The sequence below is a fragment of the Heptranchias perlo genome, chromosome 23, assembly GCF_035084215.1.
Source record: "Heptranchias perlo isolate sHepPer1 chromosome 23, sHepPer1.hap1, whole genome shotgun sequence".
Lineage (NCBI taxonomy): Eukaryota > Metazoa > Chordata > Chondrichthyes > Hexanchiformes > Hexanchidae > Heptranchias > Heptranchias perlo.
In genome coordinates, this window is record NC_090347.1 from 21,192,688 (window position 1) to 21,212,170 (window position 19,483).

The following is a 19,483-nucleotide window of genomic DNA, read 5'->3' on the forward strand; positions in this document are numbered from 1 at the left end:
TCTCTCAGTCGTCTGCGCAGAAGAGCCCTGCAAATACACCTACACCCACTCTGCAGTGACACACTGGGTGGCATCAGTGGTGGGTCCTCATAGGGATACCCAGGAGCGGGCATTATTGCACAAACCGGACAGGATTCGCGAAGACATGGCAGTAGTGGTGCCAATATAATGTGTGATGTGAGTTGTTCTTTTATTCAATAGAAGTAAGAACCATGACAATCCCTCAAACACCCTTGTGCATCCCCTTCATGCTCATGACACGTTTGCCTTACGCTGCCTACTGCACATATGTGATGCATGCCCTGTGGCTGCAGCACAGGTGGTGGCAGGTTGAGTGAGGCTGGCTGTGAGAGAGATGCACGAGAGGGTGAGTATGGGATAGAGCCATGAGATTATATGAGGATTGGGTTGCGTGGTAGTGGCGGGGTGAGTACTCGCGAGGTGAGTAGGTGCAGGTAAGTTGAGGATGAGGTTTGAGTGGGTATGAGGGGTCATGTGACAGAGTAGTGTTGGCAGTGCCGAAGGAGATGTGGGTTGGGGGCAGTGTTGTGGCAGGCGGAGTGTAGGGGAAAGACGACGTGTTCTCACTGTGGCTGACCTACTGAGGTCATTGGAGCGCCTCCTGCACTGTATGCAGGTGGGCGATATGTTGGTGGTGCAGGTGACCCCCTCTGCCACCTCGAGCCAGGCCTTCTTGGTGGCAGAGGTGGGCCGCTTCCTCCCGCCCACCGGGGGAAGATCTCTGTCCTCCCCCTCCTCCTCACCCCATCTAATGATACCTGGGGTGAGGCATCATTAAACTGGGAGCAGCCTTCCCCCTGGGCTGCTCCATGCTGTAATTTTTGCTGTTTGTGGCAGCATCTGTCAGTGGAGGACTGCCCCTTTAAATAGAGCGCCTCAAGCTGACAGATCTTACTGCGCATGCGCAGCCCGCCCGACGCGCAGATCAGCATCGGGGAACCCGGAGGAGCAGGTAAGTGGATCCAATTAGTTTGTTGCCTGCTACGATCGCGCGGGCAACCCACTAATTTCACCGGGCGCGTTTTGGCCTACCCGCCGAGAACCCGCACCCCTGGTAAAATCGGGCCCATTGACTGTTGTGCTACCAGTGTGACAGCAAGATGTCACAAAACACAATATGATGAATGACCAATAAATATTATTTTTTGCTGGTGTTGGTGAGGGAGGAATGTTAGCTAGGAAGAACTCCCTGCATTTCTTCTAGTAGTGTGATTGGATCTTTAATACCCATCTGAACCACTGGGAAAGGTTTAAAATCTCATCTAATGAATGGCATCTCTCTCAATGCAGTACTTCCTCAGTATTGCCCTGGAGTGTCAGCCAAGATTACACGAAGTGGGGTTTGAACCCACAAACCTTTGATTCAGAAGTGACATTTCTGTAATTGTACCACTCTAATAATTTCTAGATTATGTGTAAACCATTGCTCATGAATTGGAGTGCTTGTATCTGCCCAAGGGGAAGGGGAAGAGAGGTTCTCCTTAGGCAGAACAAGTTTCAAACAGAGTTTTACTGTGCACATAACATTCCTGTGGTATTGGAGCCCTGCAGGTATGTTAAGATGCGTGGTGCTGAAGATCGCAGATATGCTCCCATATCATTCATAACATTCTCTTGCTTAAATTTCTGTCCATTGTTTTGGAGCAAAATAATGATGAAACTTATCGTAGACAGTTTTTGTTTTATGGGAGAATTGTGTTTATAATTTTTTTAATACTTACTTTGATTTTACAAAAATACCACTTCCAAGATACAAGCATGTTTGCAATCTACCAATTTGTTTCTCTTGTGTTTTTGAATTCCACCACCTGCTCTGCTGAGGAACTGTTCCAATGAGTTCTTACTGATGATACATGCAGTGTATACATCAAACCTTCACTTTTATTTTTAAATACAATTCTGCAGTAACTGATATTGGGATATTACTAATACTATATGGAGCAATACAGAAATAAGTTTATAAATAACTTGAAGGTATGAAAAATGACTGCACCAAAGCACGTTGTCTCAATAGCTGATAATGAGATTATAGAAAAGTGCAAAACCACTGATTGCACCATATGTACTATGAGAGGATTTATGTCAGTACTGGATAGAAAACCAGTTCAAAGCTTTCTGATATATTAAATTCCTTGACAGAAGATGGGATTTCCTGTTATAGAAACTTAGAAGAATTTATGGCACAAAAGGAGGCAATTCGGCCCATCATGTCTGTGCCAGTCGAAAAAGAGCTACCCAGCCTAATCTCACTTTCCAGCACTTGGTCCGTAGCCTTGTAGGTTATGGCACTTCAAGTGCATATCCAATGTGATGAGGGTTTCTGCCTCTACCACCCTTTCAGGTAGTGAGTTCCAGGCCCCTTCCACCCTCTGAGTGAAAATTTGTTTTTTCTCGGCTCCCCTCTAATCCTTCTACTAATTACTTTAAATCTATCCCCCCTGGCTATTGACCTCTCCGCTAAGGGAAATAGGTCTTTCCTGTCCATTTTATCCAAGCTGCTCATAAATTTATACACCTCAATTAAATCACCCCTCAGCCTCCTTTGTTCCAAAAAGAACAACTCCAGCCTATCCAATCTTTCCTCATAGCTAAAATTCTCCAGTCCTGGCAACATCCTTGTGAATCTCCTTTGTACCCTCTCTAGCGCAAACACATCTTTCCTGTAATGTGGTGACTAGAACTGTACCCAGTACTCAAGCTGTGGCCTAACTAGTGTTTTATACAGTTCTAGCATAACCTCCCTGCTCTTATATTCTATGCCTCAGCTAACAAAGGAAAGTATCCTGTATGCCTTCTTAACCACCTTATCTACCTGTCCTGCTATCTTCAGGGATCTGTGGATATGCACTCTAAGGTCCCTCAGTTCCTCTACACCGCTCAGTATCCTCCCATTTATTGTGTATTCCCTTGCCTTGTTTGCCCTTCCCAAATGCATAACCTCACATTTCTCCAGATTGAATTCCATTTGCCACATTTCTGCCCACCTGACCAGTCCATTGACATCTTCCTGCAATCAACAGCTTTCCTTCTCAATATCAACAATACGGCCAATTTTTGTATCATCTGCAAACTTCTTAATCATGCCCCGTACATTTAAGTCTAAATCATTAATATATACCACAAAAAGCAAGGGACTTAGTACTGAGCCCTGCGGAACCCCACTGGAAACAGCCTTCCAGTCACAAAAACACTCATCGACCATTACCCTTTGCTTCCTGCCACTGAGCCAATTTTGGATCCAAATTGCCACTTTCCTTTGGATTCCATGGGCTTTTACTTTTTTGACCAGTCTGACGTGTGACCTTGTCAAAAGTTATGGTCTATTCTATATGGTATCCTTTGTGAGAAAGGTCTTGGGTATATGTAACAATGTGCATTTATTACACAACAGAAGTTTCCTTTTGAAAGCAAAATTCACACATTCACCATTAATTTAACATCCAACAGCAGAGGTGCAATTGGAAAAAGAATTTGGTTTGATACAAAACACCTGCTGTGCTGGAACAATTATAGCCGGTCATTCCAAGAGACCATTTTAAAATATGATTTCTTTTTAATTAAAAAAAGTAGCCTGCTATAAAAGGGTCCATAAGTAAAGTTCAAAATGCTGCAAACACTCAAAAGATCAAGAAGCATCTGTGGAAGAAGAAAGTAAGGTTAATAACCCTTTGGATTCTGATGAAAAGTCATCGACCTGAAACATTAACCTACCTTTCCTCTCTACAGATGCTGCCTGTCCAGCTGAGCGTTTCCAGCATTTTCTGATTTTAATTCAGATTTCCAGAATCTGCAGTATTTTGTTTTTAGTTCCATAAGTAAAGTGTTTGAGCCCAACCATGGGAAGAGTTTGAGATCTTTAGGTTGATATTTTAATGCACTGGCACTTTTTGGAGATGTTTCACCGGTTGGTTGGACCTCTGGGAGTCCTATGTCAAAGTGAGGCTTTCCATTTTAGGGATAATAGACTAGAACTTGTCCTGATCGGATGATAGAGATCTGCTTATCTCAAAGACTTCCTGAGAATCCTCAGAGCTTTTAAGGTGCTAAGGCACCAGCCTGAAAGGCTAAGGCGTAGACTGTCCTGCCACATCTTCTTGAGGCAAGTGGTATACGCCAACCACCAACTCTGAAGGAGAAAATGGGGTGGGACAAGAAAGGTCAGAGGCTAAGAATTTTAAGTCCCCAGGTGACCTTTACATAGGTTATAATGTTTTACAATTAACATGATTGTCATTGCTTTTATGTATGCTTTGACTAGTGTAGAAATTACTACCATCTATAGCTTATGACTGCGTATCATCAGCAATTTGTTAAAATCATTATTGCTAAAAGATGAATATGGCCAAGATTTCTGTTCCTGTTAGCTCCTTTTCTGTTCCGGAGAGATAATTTAGCAACGTACAATCTACATGTATCTCTAGTCTTGTTATTTCAGCCTTTAATAATGATTCCTTATGCTTTACAGCATTCAACCATCAAGACAAATGAAGACCATTGAAGTTGCAAATGGTCTCAAAACTGAGGACAAGCACAAAACAGTAAATATTCTGAGTGAATACTTATTTCAAGTATTCACAAGGGAAGACATGAGCAACATACCCTGTCCAAACAGATATCCCAAGTAAAATCAATGACTTTATTGTGAGATGGAAGTCCTAGACAGGCTAATTCGGCTCAAACAAATAAATCCCCAGACAGATTATATTTATCCCAGAGTACTGAAAGAGATTTGTGAAGCACTGACAATCGTTATGAGGGAGCCAATGGACACTGGAGAGGTACCAAAAGATTGAAAACAAACTAATGTGATGCCCATATTCAAAAATGTGACAAACCAGACCCAGGCAATCACAGACTCATTAGTCTTACTTCCATTCCATGTAAAATAATTAAATTGATTATCGGGAGTAAACCTCAAGATTATCTATACAGCAATAACCTAGTAAACAGCAGTGAATATGGATTCGGAAGGGAAAAGATCCTGCATGACCAGTCTCCTCGACTTCTTTGAGGAAGAGTCAACCCAATTGGACTGTGGTAAGCCCTTTGACATGGTATTCTTGACTTCCGAAGGCTTTTGACAAAGTTCCTGCTACATTAGTGAAATTAAACCTGTAAGAATCCCGAAGTGTGCGGTTATTTTATGGAATTGTGCAGTGGCCATTTTAGGACAGTCAGTGTGAAAAAAATTCACATTGGTAACACTTGTACAATTTGCTTCAGGTTTTACTTCAGGAGAGTTTTTAGTCACGTATATTGTAATTTCTAATCTTTGCAGTTTTTGTTGAATGTTTCTGTTTTGTTCCAGTATCAGTAAAGTTGTGAGGTTTTGCCTTGCTGTGGAGTTTAGCCTTAGCTCCTTGCATGGTGTACATTGGTTCCATTTCTGCTTTCTTTATGGCAACGGTGTCTCGCGTTGATATCATTGATCCTGTGTTATTCCCAAGCTTTTCTATACTTCCGTCATCTAGGGAAAAATAATCTTTCTTTTAAAAAAGTTTGAGTATGAGTGAAACAGTGTGTTTCTCAACAGTTACTAACTTATTAAATTAGACCAGAAGTTTTCTTACACTGCCCATTGTTTATACAGGAAAGAATGACAACACCAGGTGTTCAAAGAAGCAAAACTGAAAATTCAATGAACCATGATACAATGGAGCTTGGCCCTAAAATCACATTTGTCTCCTGCATTCAGATTTTTCACCCCCTCCCCACATCCATCAGTAATAATTATAATCTTGGAAAACATTTGAAAGTTCTTCCCCTTCCCCCCTTAAAAAAACGCCTTTTTACAGTAAAAATCCAGCCGAGATTCTTTGAATACACCTATTTCAAAGATATGCTGTTAATCTATATTCACGGAGCTAGCCCTAATATGTAGCACCTCTAGGAGGAAATACCACAGATATGAAAAATCAATTTTTGTAGATAAAGCCTTTCAATTGTAACTAAATTACATGAGACACAATTCTTGATGATCACAAAAAAGTGACTGTTTTTGTATAGTGATACTGTTTAAAGATAAGGAAACCTGATCATTTCTCAATCTTTGGGGATTTTTATTTAATTATTCATTCTTGGGATGTGAGTGTCAATGGCAAGCCTGGTGTTTATTGTCCATCCCTAGTTGTCCTGAGAAGGTAGGGCCTTCTTCTTGAATTGTTATTCTTTGCAGCGATATGATACAACTAAGTGGCTTGCTAGGCCACTTCAGAGCGCAGTTAAGAATCAACCATGTCGGTGTGGGACTGGAGTCACACATAGACCAGACCGGGTAAGGATGGCAAGTTTCCTTCCCTAAAGGACTTTAGTGAACCAATTGGGCTTTTCCAACAATCCCACAGCTTCATAGTCACTTTTCTTTTTTACTGATACCAACTTTTTGCTTCCCGGTTTTTAAAACTGAATTCAAATTCACAAATTGCCAAGGTCTCATAAAACCCACCCTTGACCCCTTTGTCCTTGCAAACTTCTGTCCCCATCTCTAACTTCCCTTTCCTCTCCAAAGTCCTTGAACGGGTTGTTTCCTCCTAAATCAATGCCCATCTTTTCCGAAATTCCATATTTGAACCTCTTCAATGAGGTTTCCACCCCTACCACAGCACTGAAACGTCCCTAATCAAAGTAACAAATGACATCCTTTGTGACTGTGACCATGGTGCACTATCTCTCCTCATCCTTCTTGACCTGTCTGCAACCTTTTACATGGTTGATAGCACCATCGTCCAATGTCTCTCCTCCGTTATCCAGCTGAATGGGACTGCCCTCGCCTGGTTCCACTCTTACTATCCAGTTGTAGCCAGAGAATCTCCTGCAATGGCTTCTCTTCCTGCCCCCGTACAGTTACCTCTGGAGTCCCCCAAGGATCTATTCCTTGGGCCCCTCCTGTTTCTCATCTACATGCTGCCCCTTGGTGACATCATTCAAAAACACATCATCAGGTTCCACATGTACTTTGATCACATCCAGCTCTACCTCACCACTACCTCCCTCGACCCCTCCACTGCCTCTGTGTTGTCAGGCTGCTTGTCTGACATCGAGTCCTGGATGAGGTAAAATTTCCTCCAATTAAACATTGGGAAGACCGAAGCCATTGTCTTTGGCTCCTGCCACAAACGTTGTCAATTTTTGTCTGATTACGCTCCTTGAAGTGCCTTGGGATGTTTTACTACGTTACAGGCACTGTATAAATGCAAGTTGTTGTTGACATTGGATCAAGCAGTGACAAGGGTTGCCTGGACAGTTCTTGGAGTGGACAGGGTGGGCTCCTGTTCCAGGGAACAGGCACACTGGTAGTCTAGTACCTTTAGTTCATTCAAACAAATGCAAAATACTGTGGAAGCTGAAAATCTGAAATAAAAACAAAAAATGCTGGAAACACTTAGCAAGTCAGGCAGCATCTGTGGAGAGTTAATGTTTCAGGTCGATGACCTTTCATTAGAACTGGAAGATGTTAGAGATGAACAGCTTTTAAGCAGTTGCAGAGCCCAGAGCCAGGGGAAAGGGGGGCAGGGAAAGAATAAAAGGGAAAGGTCTGCGATAGGGTGGATGGCAGAAATGATTAAATGATCAAACACAAGAAGGAAAACAGACAGCAACGAAGGTGAACAGAGTGAACGAGACAAACAGAAATCCAGTCAGGGAGAAGAACAGAACTTCTTTAAGGTGGACATCCCTGGAACAGAAGTGGTCATGAATTAAACACAAAAACAAAAGTTGTTTCCTTCTTGCTAGCAACAACAAAAAAAGGCTTCCTTATCTTTGTTACAAGCGCCTTCTCTGATCAGGAAAAATAATTTAACAAGAGCCATTCTACACGTGTCTCTAATCTGTTTTATCATTGCAGTCTCGGATAATAAAATGCCTTTATGTGGCATCCAACCACATGTAGATCATATCACTATTGTAAATCAAGAATGGATATTTAAAGAGGGAGATTTAAGGTTTATCAATAGCTCAGTTTATCCAGTGAGTGACTAAATTATAGCCAATTCCCAGTCTGTGCTGAGTTAGCTCATCTCACTGGGGTGACAGTTGCATGCCGCAATTGGCCTCAGTACTGAGGGAAAGGAAGATTGGTCAGATTTATATTTCAACAACCCAGCTGAAAGTGCACATGTATGGACATTAGGTGAGAATAGAATCAGGCTAGGTTGTGATCTCTGCTTTGGTTTAATAGCCTGCTTGACATACACTGTCAACACTCTCAGATGAATAATGGCAGCTTGAGTGAGGTACCAAAATGTGACAGCACTGGTGGAGTTGTCCTCTAACAAGAAAACCTTCCTTCAGGGCAATAGGTGAGAAAATTACTGATAAAAGGGGAACAATTCCATCAGAAATATTTAAATATATAAGATGAACAGTGTCTAAGAATTAGGATTACCATTAACATACTAGCCCAGAAATTCTTGGTCCTCGGTGATGAAAAACATCTGGACGGGGCAGGGGAAGAATTTGAGATAGTACCTAGTTACACCAGATCTCCACCCTTTTGTGGCAGGGGCCGAAGACAATAGCTTCAGACTTCTCAATGTTTAATTAGAGGAAATTTTGCCTCATCCAGGACTGCTTGTCTAAAATCCACTTCAGAATGAGTCGAAATTTCCTCCAATTAAACATTGGGAAGACCGATGCCATTGTCTTCAGTCCCAGCCACAAACTCCTCTGACTTACCATGAGTAATGAATGCTATGAGAGATTCACTAACAATATATTAAATGTTTTGCATATAGTACGCACGGTCACACACCTCCTTTAACACTTTTGTAATTCTCTGTAACCTTTCTCATCACATTTGTCTTAATCTAGACAATCTTATTTAAATGCAACTCATTAGGAGGTCATCATTCCCATGTGATTGACCCCCAAGCTCTGGTCACGTCAATCCTGACTTCCATTTTCTCAAGAGCTGCAGCAGATAAGATAAACAAAGTAAAATAATTGTACTGATTGTATTGAACAATGATTCTTATAATTAGAATAATCTACCCTTTCTATCTCTGCTCTTCAAATGGCGTCAACGGGACACCGATCTGCTAATTCAGCCCGAGGCCTGAGTGGGGGAGCAGTGATGGTTTCCCTGCTAGGCTAAACCTGCCGGGAACAGAAGCCAACGCCAGAAGAGGGCCAGCAAGGTAAGTTTTAAAAAATTTATTTGATTGCTAGTGGGCCAGGAAGAGCTGGAGGGCTTCTCTGCACCCCTCAAGGAAGCCTTGGACCTCCCCTGCCCCGGGCTCCCCCCCTCCCACCCCGAAGTGATTCCCCTGCTGAGCCCCACCAATCCACTTAACTTGTACCAGGAATTGTTTCCCTGGATCCCTGACAGCAGCCTCCTCCCAACCAATTTTAAAAGCCGAGCAGCCATTTCCTGCCAATATCCGGCCGTTTCGGTTGGGAAGTCAGCAAACGGCATACTTATGAGGCCTGGCTGTTAAAATTGGCCAAGCCCACCTGCTGCCGCTCCTGGACATGCATGGTGCTCGCCTTGCCAAGTTCCCACCTGGGAGTTAAAATCGAGCGCAGATTCTGGGTGTTTTGATTGTGCACAATTGGCATATTTCCTGCATGTTCTGCATATTATAATTGACCACCTGTTACCAGTTCGCACTTTCAACTTATTTATTTACTCAGGGGAACTCATTATTTTCATGATTCTTTATTCCTGGATCATCAACGACATGCCCTTCAGATTTATAAATCTTTCAGTATTGTTTTCAGTATTGTTCCCAGAAAATTCACAGCTGCCACAACTTCATTTCCAAAACATAGACATCTGCATTATTATCTTTTATTAAGATTAGTTTGAAACAGACATGAAATCACCAGCAATCTGACTTCGCTTGGGTTTTGATGTCTTTGTGAAGAGAAAAATACCATCTTCACATGTTTTTCTATCCCAAACATTCCATAAATGTGACTTTTTCGATCAAATTCTACATTTTTCTCTCATTTAGCTTCCTTCTGTCCTGCAAGACCTTGTTCAACATTGACCTCCTTCTTCGATCCACTGGGCCGAATTTGCTGGAGCAGGGCATTTCGCGGTGTGCCCGGTTTGCACATTAATAACAGTGCGTGTCGTTCACACACCGTTATTTTTTTCAGCAAATTTTGGCCCACTGTGTCCACTGGAAATGTCTAACTCAATCCAAGCAAGCTTTTCTTTTTATTCCTGATTACCAGAATGCACAGCATTTCCATGTTTATACCATATGCAGTAAATATCTATTCAATCTTATTTAGTAAAAATTTTGTGACAGAAACTTAAATTGCTGTGCTTGTGGTTACAAAAAATTGAAAATAAAATCCATATAGTTGATGGAATCCAGCTATGTAGATACTTGCAGAATTGTATTGCACATGTCACTCTGCTTTTTAAGAAAGGAGAGAGAGGGAAACCAGGGAATTATAGATCAGTTAGCCTAACATCTGTTGTGGGAAAATACTGGAGTCTATAATTAAGGATAGGGTGACTGAACACCTCGAAAATTTTCAGTTAATCAGAGAGAGCCAGCATGGATTTGTGAAAGGTAGGTCGTGCCTGACAAACTTGATTGAATTTTTTGAAGAGGTGACTAAAGCAGTGGACAGGGGAATGTCAATGGATGTTATTTATATGGACTTCCAGAAGGCATTTGATAAGGTCCCACATAAGAGACTGTTAGCTAAGATAGAAGCCCATGGAATCGAGGGAAAAGTACGGACTTGGTTAGGAAGTTGGCTGAGAGAAAGGCGACAGAGAGTAGGGATAATGGGTAGGTACTCACATTGGCAGGATGTGACTAGTGGAGTCCCGCAGGGATCTGTCTTGGGGCCTCAATTATTCACAATATTTATTAACAACTTAGATGAAGGCATAGAAAGTCTCATATCTAAGTTTGCCGATGACACAAAGATTGGTAGCATTGTAAGCAGTGTAGATGAAAACATAAAATTACAAAGGGATATTGATAGATTAGGTGAATGGGCAAAACTGTGGCAAATGGAATTCAATGTAGGCAAATGTGAGGTCATCCACTTTGGATCAAAAAAGGATAGAACAGGGTACTTTCTAAATGGTAAAAAGTTAAAAACAGTGGATGTCCAAAGGGACTTAGGGGTTCAGGTACATAGATCATTGAAGTGTCATGAACAGGTGCAGAAAATAATCAAGGCGGCAAATGGAATGCTGGCCTTTATATCTAGAGGACTAGAGTACAAGGGGGCAGAAGATATGCTGCAGTTATACAAAACCCTGGTTAGACCGCACCTGGAGTACTGTGAGCAGTTCTGGGCACCGCACCTTCGGAAGGACATATTGGCCTTGGAGGGAGTGCAGCATAGGTTTACTAGAATGATGCCCGGACTTCAAGGGTTAAGGTACGAGGAGAGATTACGCAAATTGGGGTTGTATTCTCTAGAGTTTAGAAGGTTAAGGGGTGATCTGATTGAAGTTTATAAGATATTAAGGGGAACAGATAGGGTGGATAGAGAGAAACTATTTCCGCTGGTTGGGGATTTTAGGAGTAGGGGGCACAGTCTAAAAATTAGAGCCAGACCTTTCAGGAGTGAGATTAGAAAACACTTCTACACACAAAGGAAGGTAGAAGTTTGGAACTCTCTTCCGCAAACGGCAATTGATGTTAGCTCAATTGTTAATTTTAAATCTGGGATAGATAGCTTTTTGGCAATCAAAGGTATTAAGGGATATGGGCCAAAGGCAGGTATATGGTGTTAGATCACAGATCAGCCATGATTTTATCAAATGGCGGAGCAGGTTCGAGGGGCTGAGTGGCCTACTCCTGTTTCTATGTTCCTATTTATGGTAATTGTTTTTAAGCTATTAAAAAGGAAATGGTTCAGGATTTTAATAAAAGACATAAAACAAGAAAACAAAAATCAGTTTCTGAATGTCATCAAGGTCATTTTTTTATACGTAGAACACTGCTGAAATTATACTATCTGCATAAGACAGGACACACGAAATGCCTTGAAGCATTTCATTTAAACTGAATTTAATACTAGTGAAAGGGCTCATTTGAAATAAATTGGAATTGGAATAGCTTTTGAGAAAGTTGGAGTTCATATAGTTACAAAATTGCTTGATCTGAATTTGCAATGTCGTATTTCAAATGTGAAAGAACTGTCTCTTACTGCAATCTTACTGTCTGGAATTTGTTGCATAATCCACCCAGTGCAAGTACGGGTAGTCTAGAGTATGGTCACCTCATGTGCTGAACTACTGATTTCTGCTGGTCTTACATTGTTGGTTAGTCATTTATTCATTCAGGTTGTCTGCTGATAGGCAGCAGTTCTCTGATGTAAATAGGGACATAGGAACAGGAGTAGAACATTTAGCTCCTCGAGCCCATTCCGCCATTCAGTGAGATCATGGCTGATCTGTGACCTAACTACATATACCCACCTTAGCCCCATATCCCTTAACACCTTTGGTTAACAAAAATCTTTCAATCTCAGAATTAAAATTAACAATTGAGCCAGCATCAACTGCCGTTTGCGGAAGAGAGTTCCAAACTTCTATCACCCTTTACGTGTAGAAGTGTTTCCTAACTTCACTCCTGAAAGTCCTGGCTCTAATTTTTAGGCTATGTCCCCTAGTCCTAGACTCCCCAACCAGCGGAAATAGCTTCCCTCTATCTACTCCAAGAGTTCTCCTTAATATCTTGAAAACGTAGATCAAATCACCCCTTAATCTTCTAAATTCCAGGGAATACAACCCTAATTTGTGTACTCTCTTCTCGTAATTTAACCCTTGGAATCCAGGTATCATTCCAGTAAATCTACGCTGCACTCCCTCCAAGACCAATATATCCCTCCTTTTGTTTTTATTCGTTCATGGGATTTGGGCGTCGCTGGTGAGGCCAGCATTTATTGCCCATCCCTAATTGCCCTTGAGAAGGTGGTGGTGAGCCGCCTTCTTGAACCGCTGCAGTCCGTGTGGTGAAGGTTTTCCCTTGACCCAGCGACGATGAAGGAACGGCAATATATTTCCAAGTCGGGATGGTGTCTGACTTGGAGGGGTACTTGCAGGTGTTGTTGTTCCCATGTGCTTGCTGCTCTTGTCCTTCTAGGTGGTAGAGGTCGTGGGTTTGGGAGGTGCTGTAGTGCATCCTGTGGATAGTACACTCTGCAGCCACAGTGAAGGGAGTGAATGTTTAGGGTGGTGGATTTTTTTTTTATTATTCGTTCACGGGATGTGGGCGTCGCTGGCAAGGCCGGCATTTATTGCCCATCCCTAATTGCCCTCGAGAAGGTGGTGGTGAGCCGCCTTCTTGAACCGCTGCAGTCCGTGTGGTGACGGTTCTCCCACAGTGCTGTTAGTAAGGGAGTTCCAGGATTTTGACCCAGCGACAATGAAGGAACGGCGATATATTTCCAAGTCGGGATGGTGTGTGACTTGGAGGGGAACGTGCAGGTGGTGTTGTTCCCATGTGCCTGCTGCTCTTGTCCTTCTAGGTGGTAGAGGTCGCGGGTTTGGGGTGCCAATCAAGCGGTCTGCTTTGTCCTGGATGGTGTCGAGCATCTTGAGTGTTGTTGGAGCTGCACTCATCCAGGCAAGTGGACAGTATTCCATCACTCTCCTGACTTGTGCCTTGTAGATGGTGGAAAGGCTTTGGGGAGTCAGGAGGTGAGTCACTCGCTGCAGAATACCCAGCCTCTGACCTGCTCTTGTAGCCACAGTATTTATGTGGCTGGTCCAGTTAAGTTTCTGGTCAATGGTGAACCCCAGGATGTTGATGGTGGGGGATTCGGCGATGGTAATGCCATTGAATGTCAAGGGGAGACTCTCTCTTGTTGGAGATGGTCATTGCCCGGCACTTGTCTGGTGCGAATGCTACTTGCCACTTATCAGCCCAAGCCTGGATGTTGTCCAGGTCTTGCTGCATGCGGGCTCGAACTGTTTCATTATCTGAGGGGTTGCGAATAGAACTGAACACTGTGCAATCATCAATGAACATCCCCATTTCTGACCTTATGACGGTCATTGATGAAGCAGCTGAAGATAGTTAGGCCTAGGACGCTGCCCTGAGGAACACCTCACCTCTGGAATTCAGCTCTTTTGTCCACGTTTGGATCAAGGCTGTAATGAGGTCTGGAGCCGAGTGGTCCTGGCGGAACCCAAACTGAGCATCGGTGAGCAGGTTATTGGTGAGTAAGTGCCGCAAGATAGCACTGTCAAGGACACCTTCTATCACTTTGCTGATGATTGAGAGTAGACTGATGGGGCGGTAATTGGCCGGATTTGATTTGTCCTGCTTTTTGTGGACAGGACATATCTGGGCAATTTTCCACATTGTCGGGTAGATGCTAGTGTTGTAGCTGTACTGGAACAGCTTGGGTAGAGGCGCAGCTAGTTCTGGAGTACAAGTCTTCAGCACTACAGCCGGGATGTTGTCGGGGCCCCATAGCCTTTGCTGTATCCAGTGCACTCAGCCGTTTCTTGATATCACGTGGAGTGAATCGAATTGGCTGAAGACTGGCTTCTGTGATGGTGGGGATATCGGGAGGAGACCGAGATGGATCACTTCTGGCTGCAGATGGTTCCAAACGCTTCAGCCTTGTCTTTTGCACTCACGTGCTGGACTCCGCCATCATTGAGGATGGGGATGTTTACAGAGCCTTCTCCTCCCGTTAGTTGTTTAATTATCCACCATCATTCAAGACTGGATGTGGCAGGACTGCAGAGCTTTGATCTGATCCATTGGTTATCGAATCGCTTAGCATCTTGCATCCGCTGTTGTGCCCTGAACTGAACACAGTAGTCCAGGTGTGGTCTAACCAGGGCTTTGTATAACTGTAGCATAACTTCTACCCACTTGTATTCTAGCCCTCTAGATATAAAGGCCAGCATTCCATTAGCTTTTTTGATTATTTTCTGTACCTGTCCATGACATTTTAATAATCTATGTACATGGACCCCTAAGTCTCTTTGGGCCTCTACTGTTTTGAGCTTTTCACCATTTAGAAAGTACTCTGATTTATCCTTTTTAGGTCCAAAGTGGATGACCTCACACTTGCCTACATTGAAATCCACAGTTGCCACTGTTTTGCCCATTCATTTAATCTATTAATATCTCTGTAATTTTATGTTTCCATCTACACTGATTACAATGCTGCCTATCAGCAGTCATCGGCAAACTTGGATATGTGGCTCTTCATCCCGTCATCTAAGTCGTTATTAAATACAGTGAATAGTTGAGGCCCCAACACAGATCCCTGTGGGACACCACTAGTCACATTCTGCCAATTTGAGTACCTGTCCATTATCCCAACTCTCTGTGTCCTGCCGCTCAGCCAATTTCCTAACCAGATCAATAATTTGCTCTCAATTCCACGAGCTTCAACTTTAGCTAACATTCTCTTATGAGGGACTTTATCGAATGCCTTCTGGAAGTCCATTTAAACAATATCCATAGACAATCCCCTGTCCATTACTTTAGTTATTTCTTCAAAAAATTCAACCAGGTTGGTCAGGCAATCTAAAGTGTTAAAATTATTTCAGCTAGCTCCCAAAATAGATAACATTTATTCCCAGACAGAGACAGCGATTTGCAATCAAACCATTCCCACGATGACAGTCCCTGTAGACCTAAACCAAACAAGTGACTGATCTGAAATATGCAACAAAGTAAAATTTAATTCAATCCCAGGAATGAAGCTGCAATTTTGTTGCAGAACTTTTCCTTGAAATTCAGCAGAACTGTTGCATGGATGGCCAGGAATTTCTCAGGCCCCTTTCAATACTATAAGACCATAAGATATAGGAGCAGGAGTAGGCCATTCGGCCCCTCGAGCCTGCTCCGCCATTCAATGAGATCATGGCTGATCTGATTTTTACCTCAACTCCACTTTCCCGCCTTTTCCCCATATCCTTGGATTCCCTTGCTGATCAAAAATTTGTCTAACTCAGCCTTGAATGTATTCAATGACTCAGCCTCCACAGCTTTTTGGGGTAAAGAATTCCAAAGAATCACGACCCTCTGGGAGAAGAAATTCCTCCTCATTTCCATCTTAAATGGGCGACCCCATATTCTGAGACTATGTCCCCTAGTTTTAGATTCCCCCATGAGGGGTAACATCCTCTCAGCATCTACCCTATCGAGTCCCCTCAGAATCTTGTGTGTTTCAATAAGGTCTCCTCTCATTCTTCTAAACTCCAATGAGTATAAACCCAACCTGTTCAATCTTTCCTCATAAGACAACACTTCCATACCCGGAATCAACCTACTGAACCTTCTCTGAACTGCCTCCAATGCAAGTATGTCCTTCCTTAAATAAGGGCACCAGAACTGTACGCAGTATTCCAGATGTGGTCTCACCAGCACCCTGTACAGTTGTAGCATGACTTCCCTGCTTTTATACTTCATCCCCCTAGAAATAAAGGCCAATATTCCATTTGCCTTCCGGATTACCTGCTGCACCTGTATGTTGACTTTTTGTGTTTCATGTACGAGGACACCCAGATCCCTCCGTACCGCAGCATTTTGCAATATTTCTCCATTCAAATAATATTTTGCTTTTTTATTTTTCCTCTCAAAGTGGATGACTTCACATTTTCCCACATTATATTCCATCTGCCAAATTGTTGCCCATTCGCTTAACCTGTCAATATCCCTTTGCAGACACTTTGTGTCCTCATCGCAACTTGCTTTTCCACCTATCTTTGTATCATCAGCAAATTTCCTTCATCCAAGTCATTGATATATATTGTAAATAGTTGAGGCCCCAGCTCTGATCCCTGTGGCACCCCACTAGTTACAGATTGCCATTTTGAAAATGACCCTGAGCTAATCTCAGCCAGGAAGGTTGTTGGATTCCTCCAGCAATCTGAGCTCTTTAACTAAAAAAGGTAGCTGGGGCTCCTGCTTCTGGTCGCTATGCAATGACTGCTGCTGGAAAGTGCACGTGTGTCTATGCATGTTGGGAACAGGGGAAAGGCTCAGCTATGATGTCCTCTATAGTCAAATAGTCTGGTGACATTGCCTAGGCTCACACACAAATGTCCAATTGGGGATTGTCCAATTGCCCAGTAGATATACTTGGATTTTCAAAAGGCTTTTGATAAGGTACCGCATTGTAGACTCACAACTAAGGTGAGAGCATGTGGAGTCAGGGGACCCGTAGCAGAATGGATAGCAAGTTGGCTACGAAACAGAAAATAGAGGGTACGTACTCAGACTGGCAAAAGGTGTCCCACAGGGATTGCTGCTGGGACCACTGTTGTACATAGGAAGTGTAAAGAATCTTACTACACCAGGAAGAACACAGGAACATAGGAACAGGAGTCGGCCATTCAGCTCCTCGTGCCTGCTTCGCCATTTAATAATATCATGGCTGATCTGTGATCTAACTCCGTATACCTGCCTTTGGCCCATATCCCTTAATACCTTTGGTTGCCAAAAAGCTATCTATCTCAGATTTAAATTTAGCAATTGAGCTAGTATCAATTGCCGTTTGCGGAAGAGAGTTCCAAACTTCTACAACCCTTTGTGTGTAGAAATGTTTTCTAATCTCGCTCCTGAAAGGTCTGGCTCTAATTTTTAAGACTGTGCCCCCTACTCCTAAAATCCCCAACCAGCAGAAATAGTTTCTCTCTATCCACCCTATCTGTTCCCCTTAATATCTTATAAACTTCGATCAGATCACCCCTTAATCTTCTAAACTCTAGAGAATACAACCCCAATTTGTGTAATCTCTCCTCGTGACTTAACCCTTGAAGTCCGGGTATCATTCTAGTAAACCTACGCTGCACTCCCTCCAAGGCCAATATGTCCTTCCGAAGGTGCGGTGCCCAGAACTGCTCACAATACTCCAGGTGCGGTCTAACCAGGGTTTTGTATAGCTGCAGCATAACTTCTGCCCCCTTGTAATCTAGTCCTCTAGATATAAAGGCCAGCATTCCATTTGCCGCCTTGATTATTTTCTGCACCTGTTCATGACACTTCAATGATCTATGAACCTGAACCCCTAAGTCCCTTTGGACATCCACTGTTTTTAACTTTTTACCATTTAGAAAGTACCCTGTTCTATCCTTTTTTGATCCAAAGTAGATGACCTCACATTTGTCTACATTGAATTCCATTTGCCACAGTTTTGCCCATTCACCTAATCTATCAATATCCCTTTGTAATTTTATGTTTTCATCTACACTGCTTACAATGCCACCAATCTTTGTGTCATCGGCAAACTTAGATATGAGACTTTCTATGCCTTCATCTAAGTCGTTAATAAATATTGTGAATAATTGAGGCCCCAAGACAGATCCCTGCGGGACTCCACTAGTCACATCCTGACAATGTGTGTACCTACCCAATATCCCTACTCTCTGTCGCCTTTCGCTCAGCCAACTTCCTAACCAAGTCCGTACTTTTCCCTCGATTCCATGGGCTTCTATCTTAGCTAACAGTCTCTTATGTGGGACCTTATCAAATGCCTTCTGGAAGTCCATATAAATAACATCCATTGACATTCCCCTGTCCACTACTTTAGTCACCTCTTCAAAAAATTCAATCAGGTTTGTCAGGCACGACCTACCTTTCACAAATCCATGCTGGCTCTCTCTGATTAACTGAAAATTTTCGAGGTGTTCAGTCACCCTATGCTTAATTATAGACTTCAGCATTTTCCCCACAACAGATGTTAGGCTAACTGGTCTATAATTCCCTGGTTTCCCTCTCTCTCCTTTCTTAAAAAGCGGAGTGACATGTGCAATTTTCCAATCTGGAGGGACAGTTCATGAATCTAGAGAACTTTGAAAGATTATAGTTAGGGCATCTGCAATGTGCTCACCTACTTCCTTTAAAATCCTTGGATGGAAACCATCTGGTCGTGGGGATTTGTCACTCTTTAGTGCTATTACTTTCTTCATTACCATTGCTTTACTTACGTTAATTAATTTTATCGAGTCCCTTTCCCCGATTCAATATGTTTTCTTGGGATTTCCGGCATGCTATCCTCTTTTTCGACTGTAAATACTGACGCAAAGTAATTGTTCAACATGTCTGCCATTTCCCCATTGTCAATGACAATATCCCCACTTTCAGTTTTTAAGGGGCCAACGCTGCTCCTGACCACCCTCTTTTTCCTAATATAACTATAAATGTTCTTCGTATTGGTTTTGATATCCCTTGCGAGTTTCTTTTCATACTCTCTTTTTGTAGCTCTTACTATCTGTTTTGTGACCTTTGTATCTTTCCCATTCGCCAGGATCTGTGCCATTTTTTACCTTTTCACAATTTACATTAACGATTTGGATTTGGGAATCGGAAGTACAATTTCAAAATTGTTTGCTCAGCACACTCAGTATGCACTTACATCCCACATGTTATTTTAGCAACATGTTACCTCGAAAGATGTTCTGTTACAGTACTAACATTTGTGTCACAATTTGAACTAAATCCCAGCAGCTATCCTTAAAAGATATCAACTTTTCTCTTGGCCTAGACAATGTTAATAAATTAAT

At 42.6% G+C, this 19,483-nt stretch overlaps 1 protein-coding gene across 2 annotated transcripts in view; it reads right to left on the minus strand.

The window, feature by feature from the left end:
• Positions 1-1,695: 1,695 nt before the first annotated feature.
• Positions 1,696-19,483, minus strand: part of ccdc57 (coiled-coil domain containing 57) — a 141,249-nt gene continuing 123,461 nt past the window's right edge. For both annotated transcript variants that reach the window (XM_068004164.1, XM_068004163.1), the window contains exon 20: positions 1,696-5,488. In XM_068004164.1, coding sequence (XP_067860265.1) covers positions 5,265-5,488 — 224 coding nt within the window. In that variant the 3' untranslated portion in view covers positions 1,696-5,264. The remainder of the gene's footprint in view (positions 5,489-19,483) is intronic.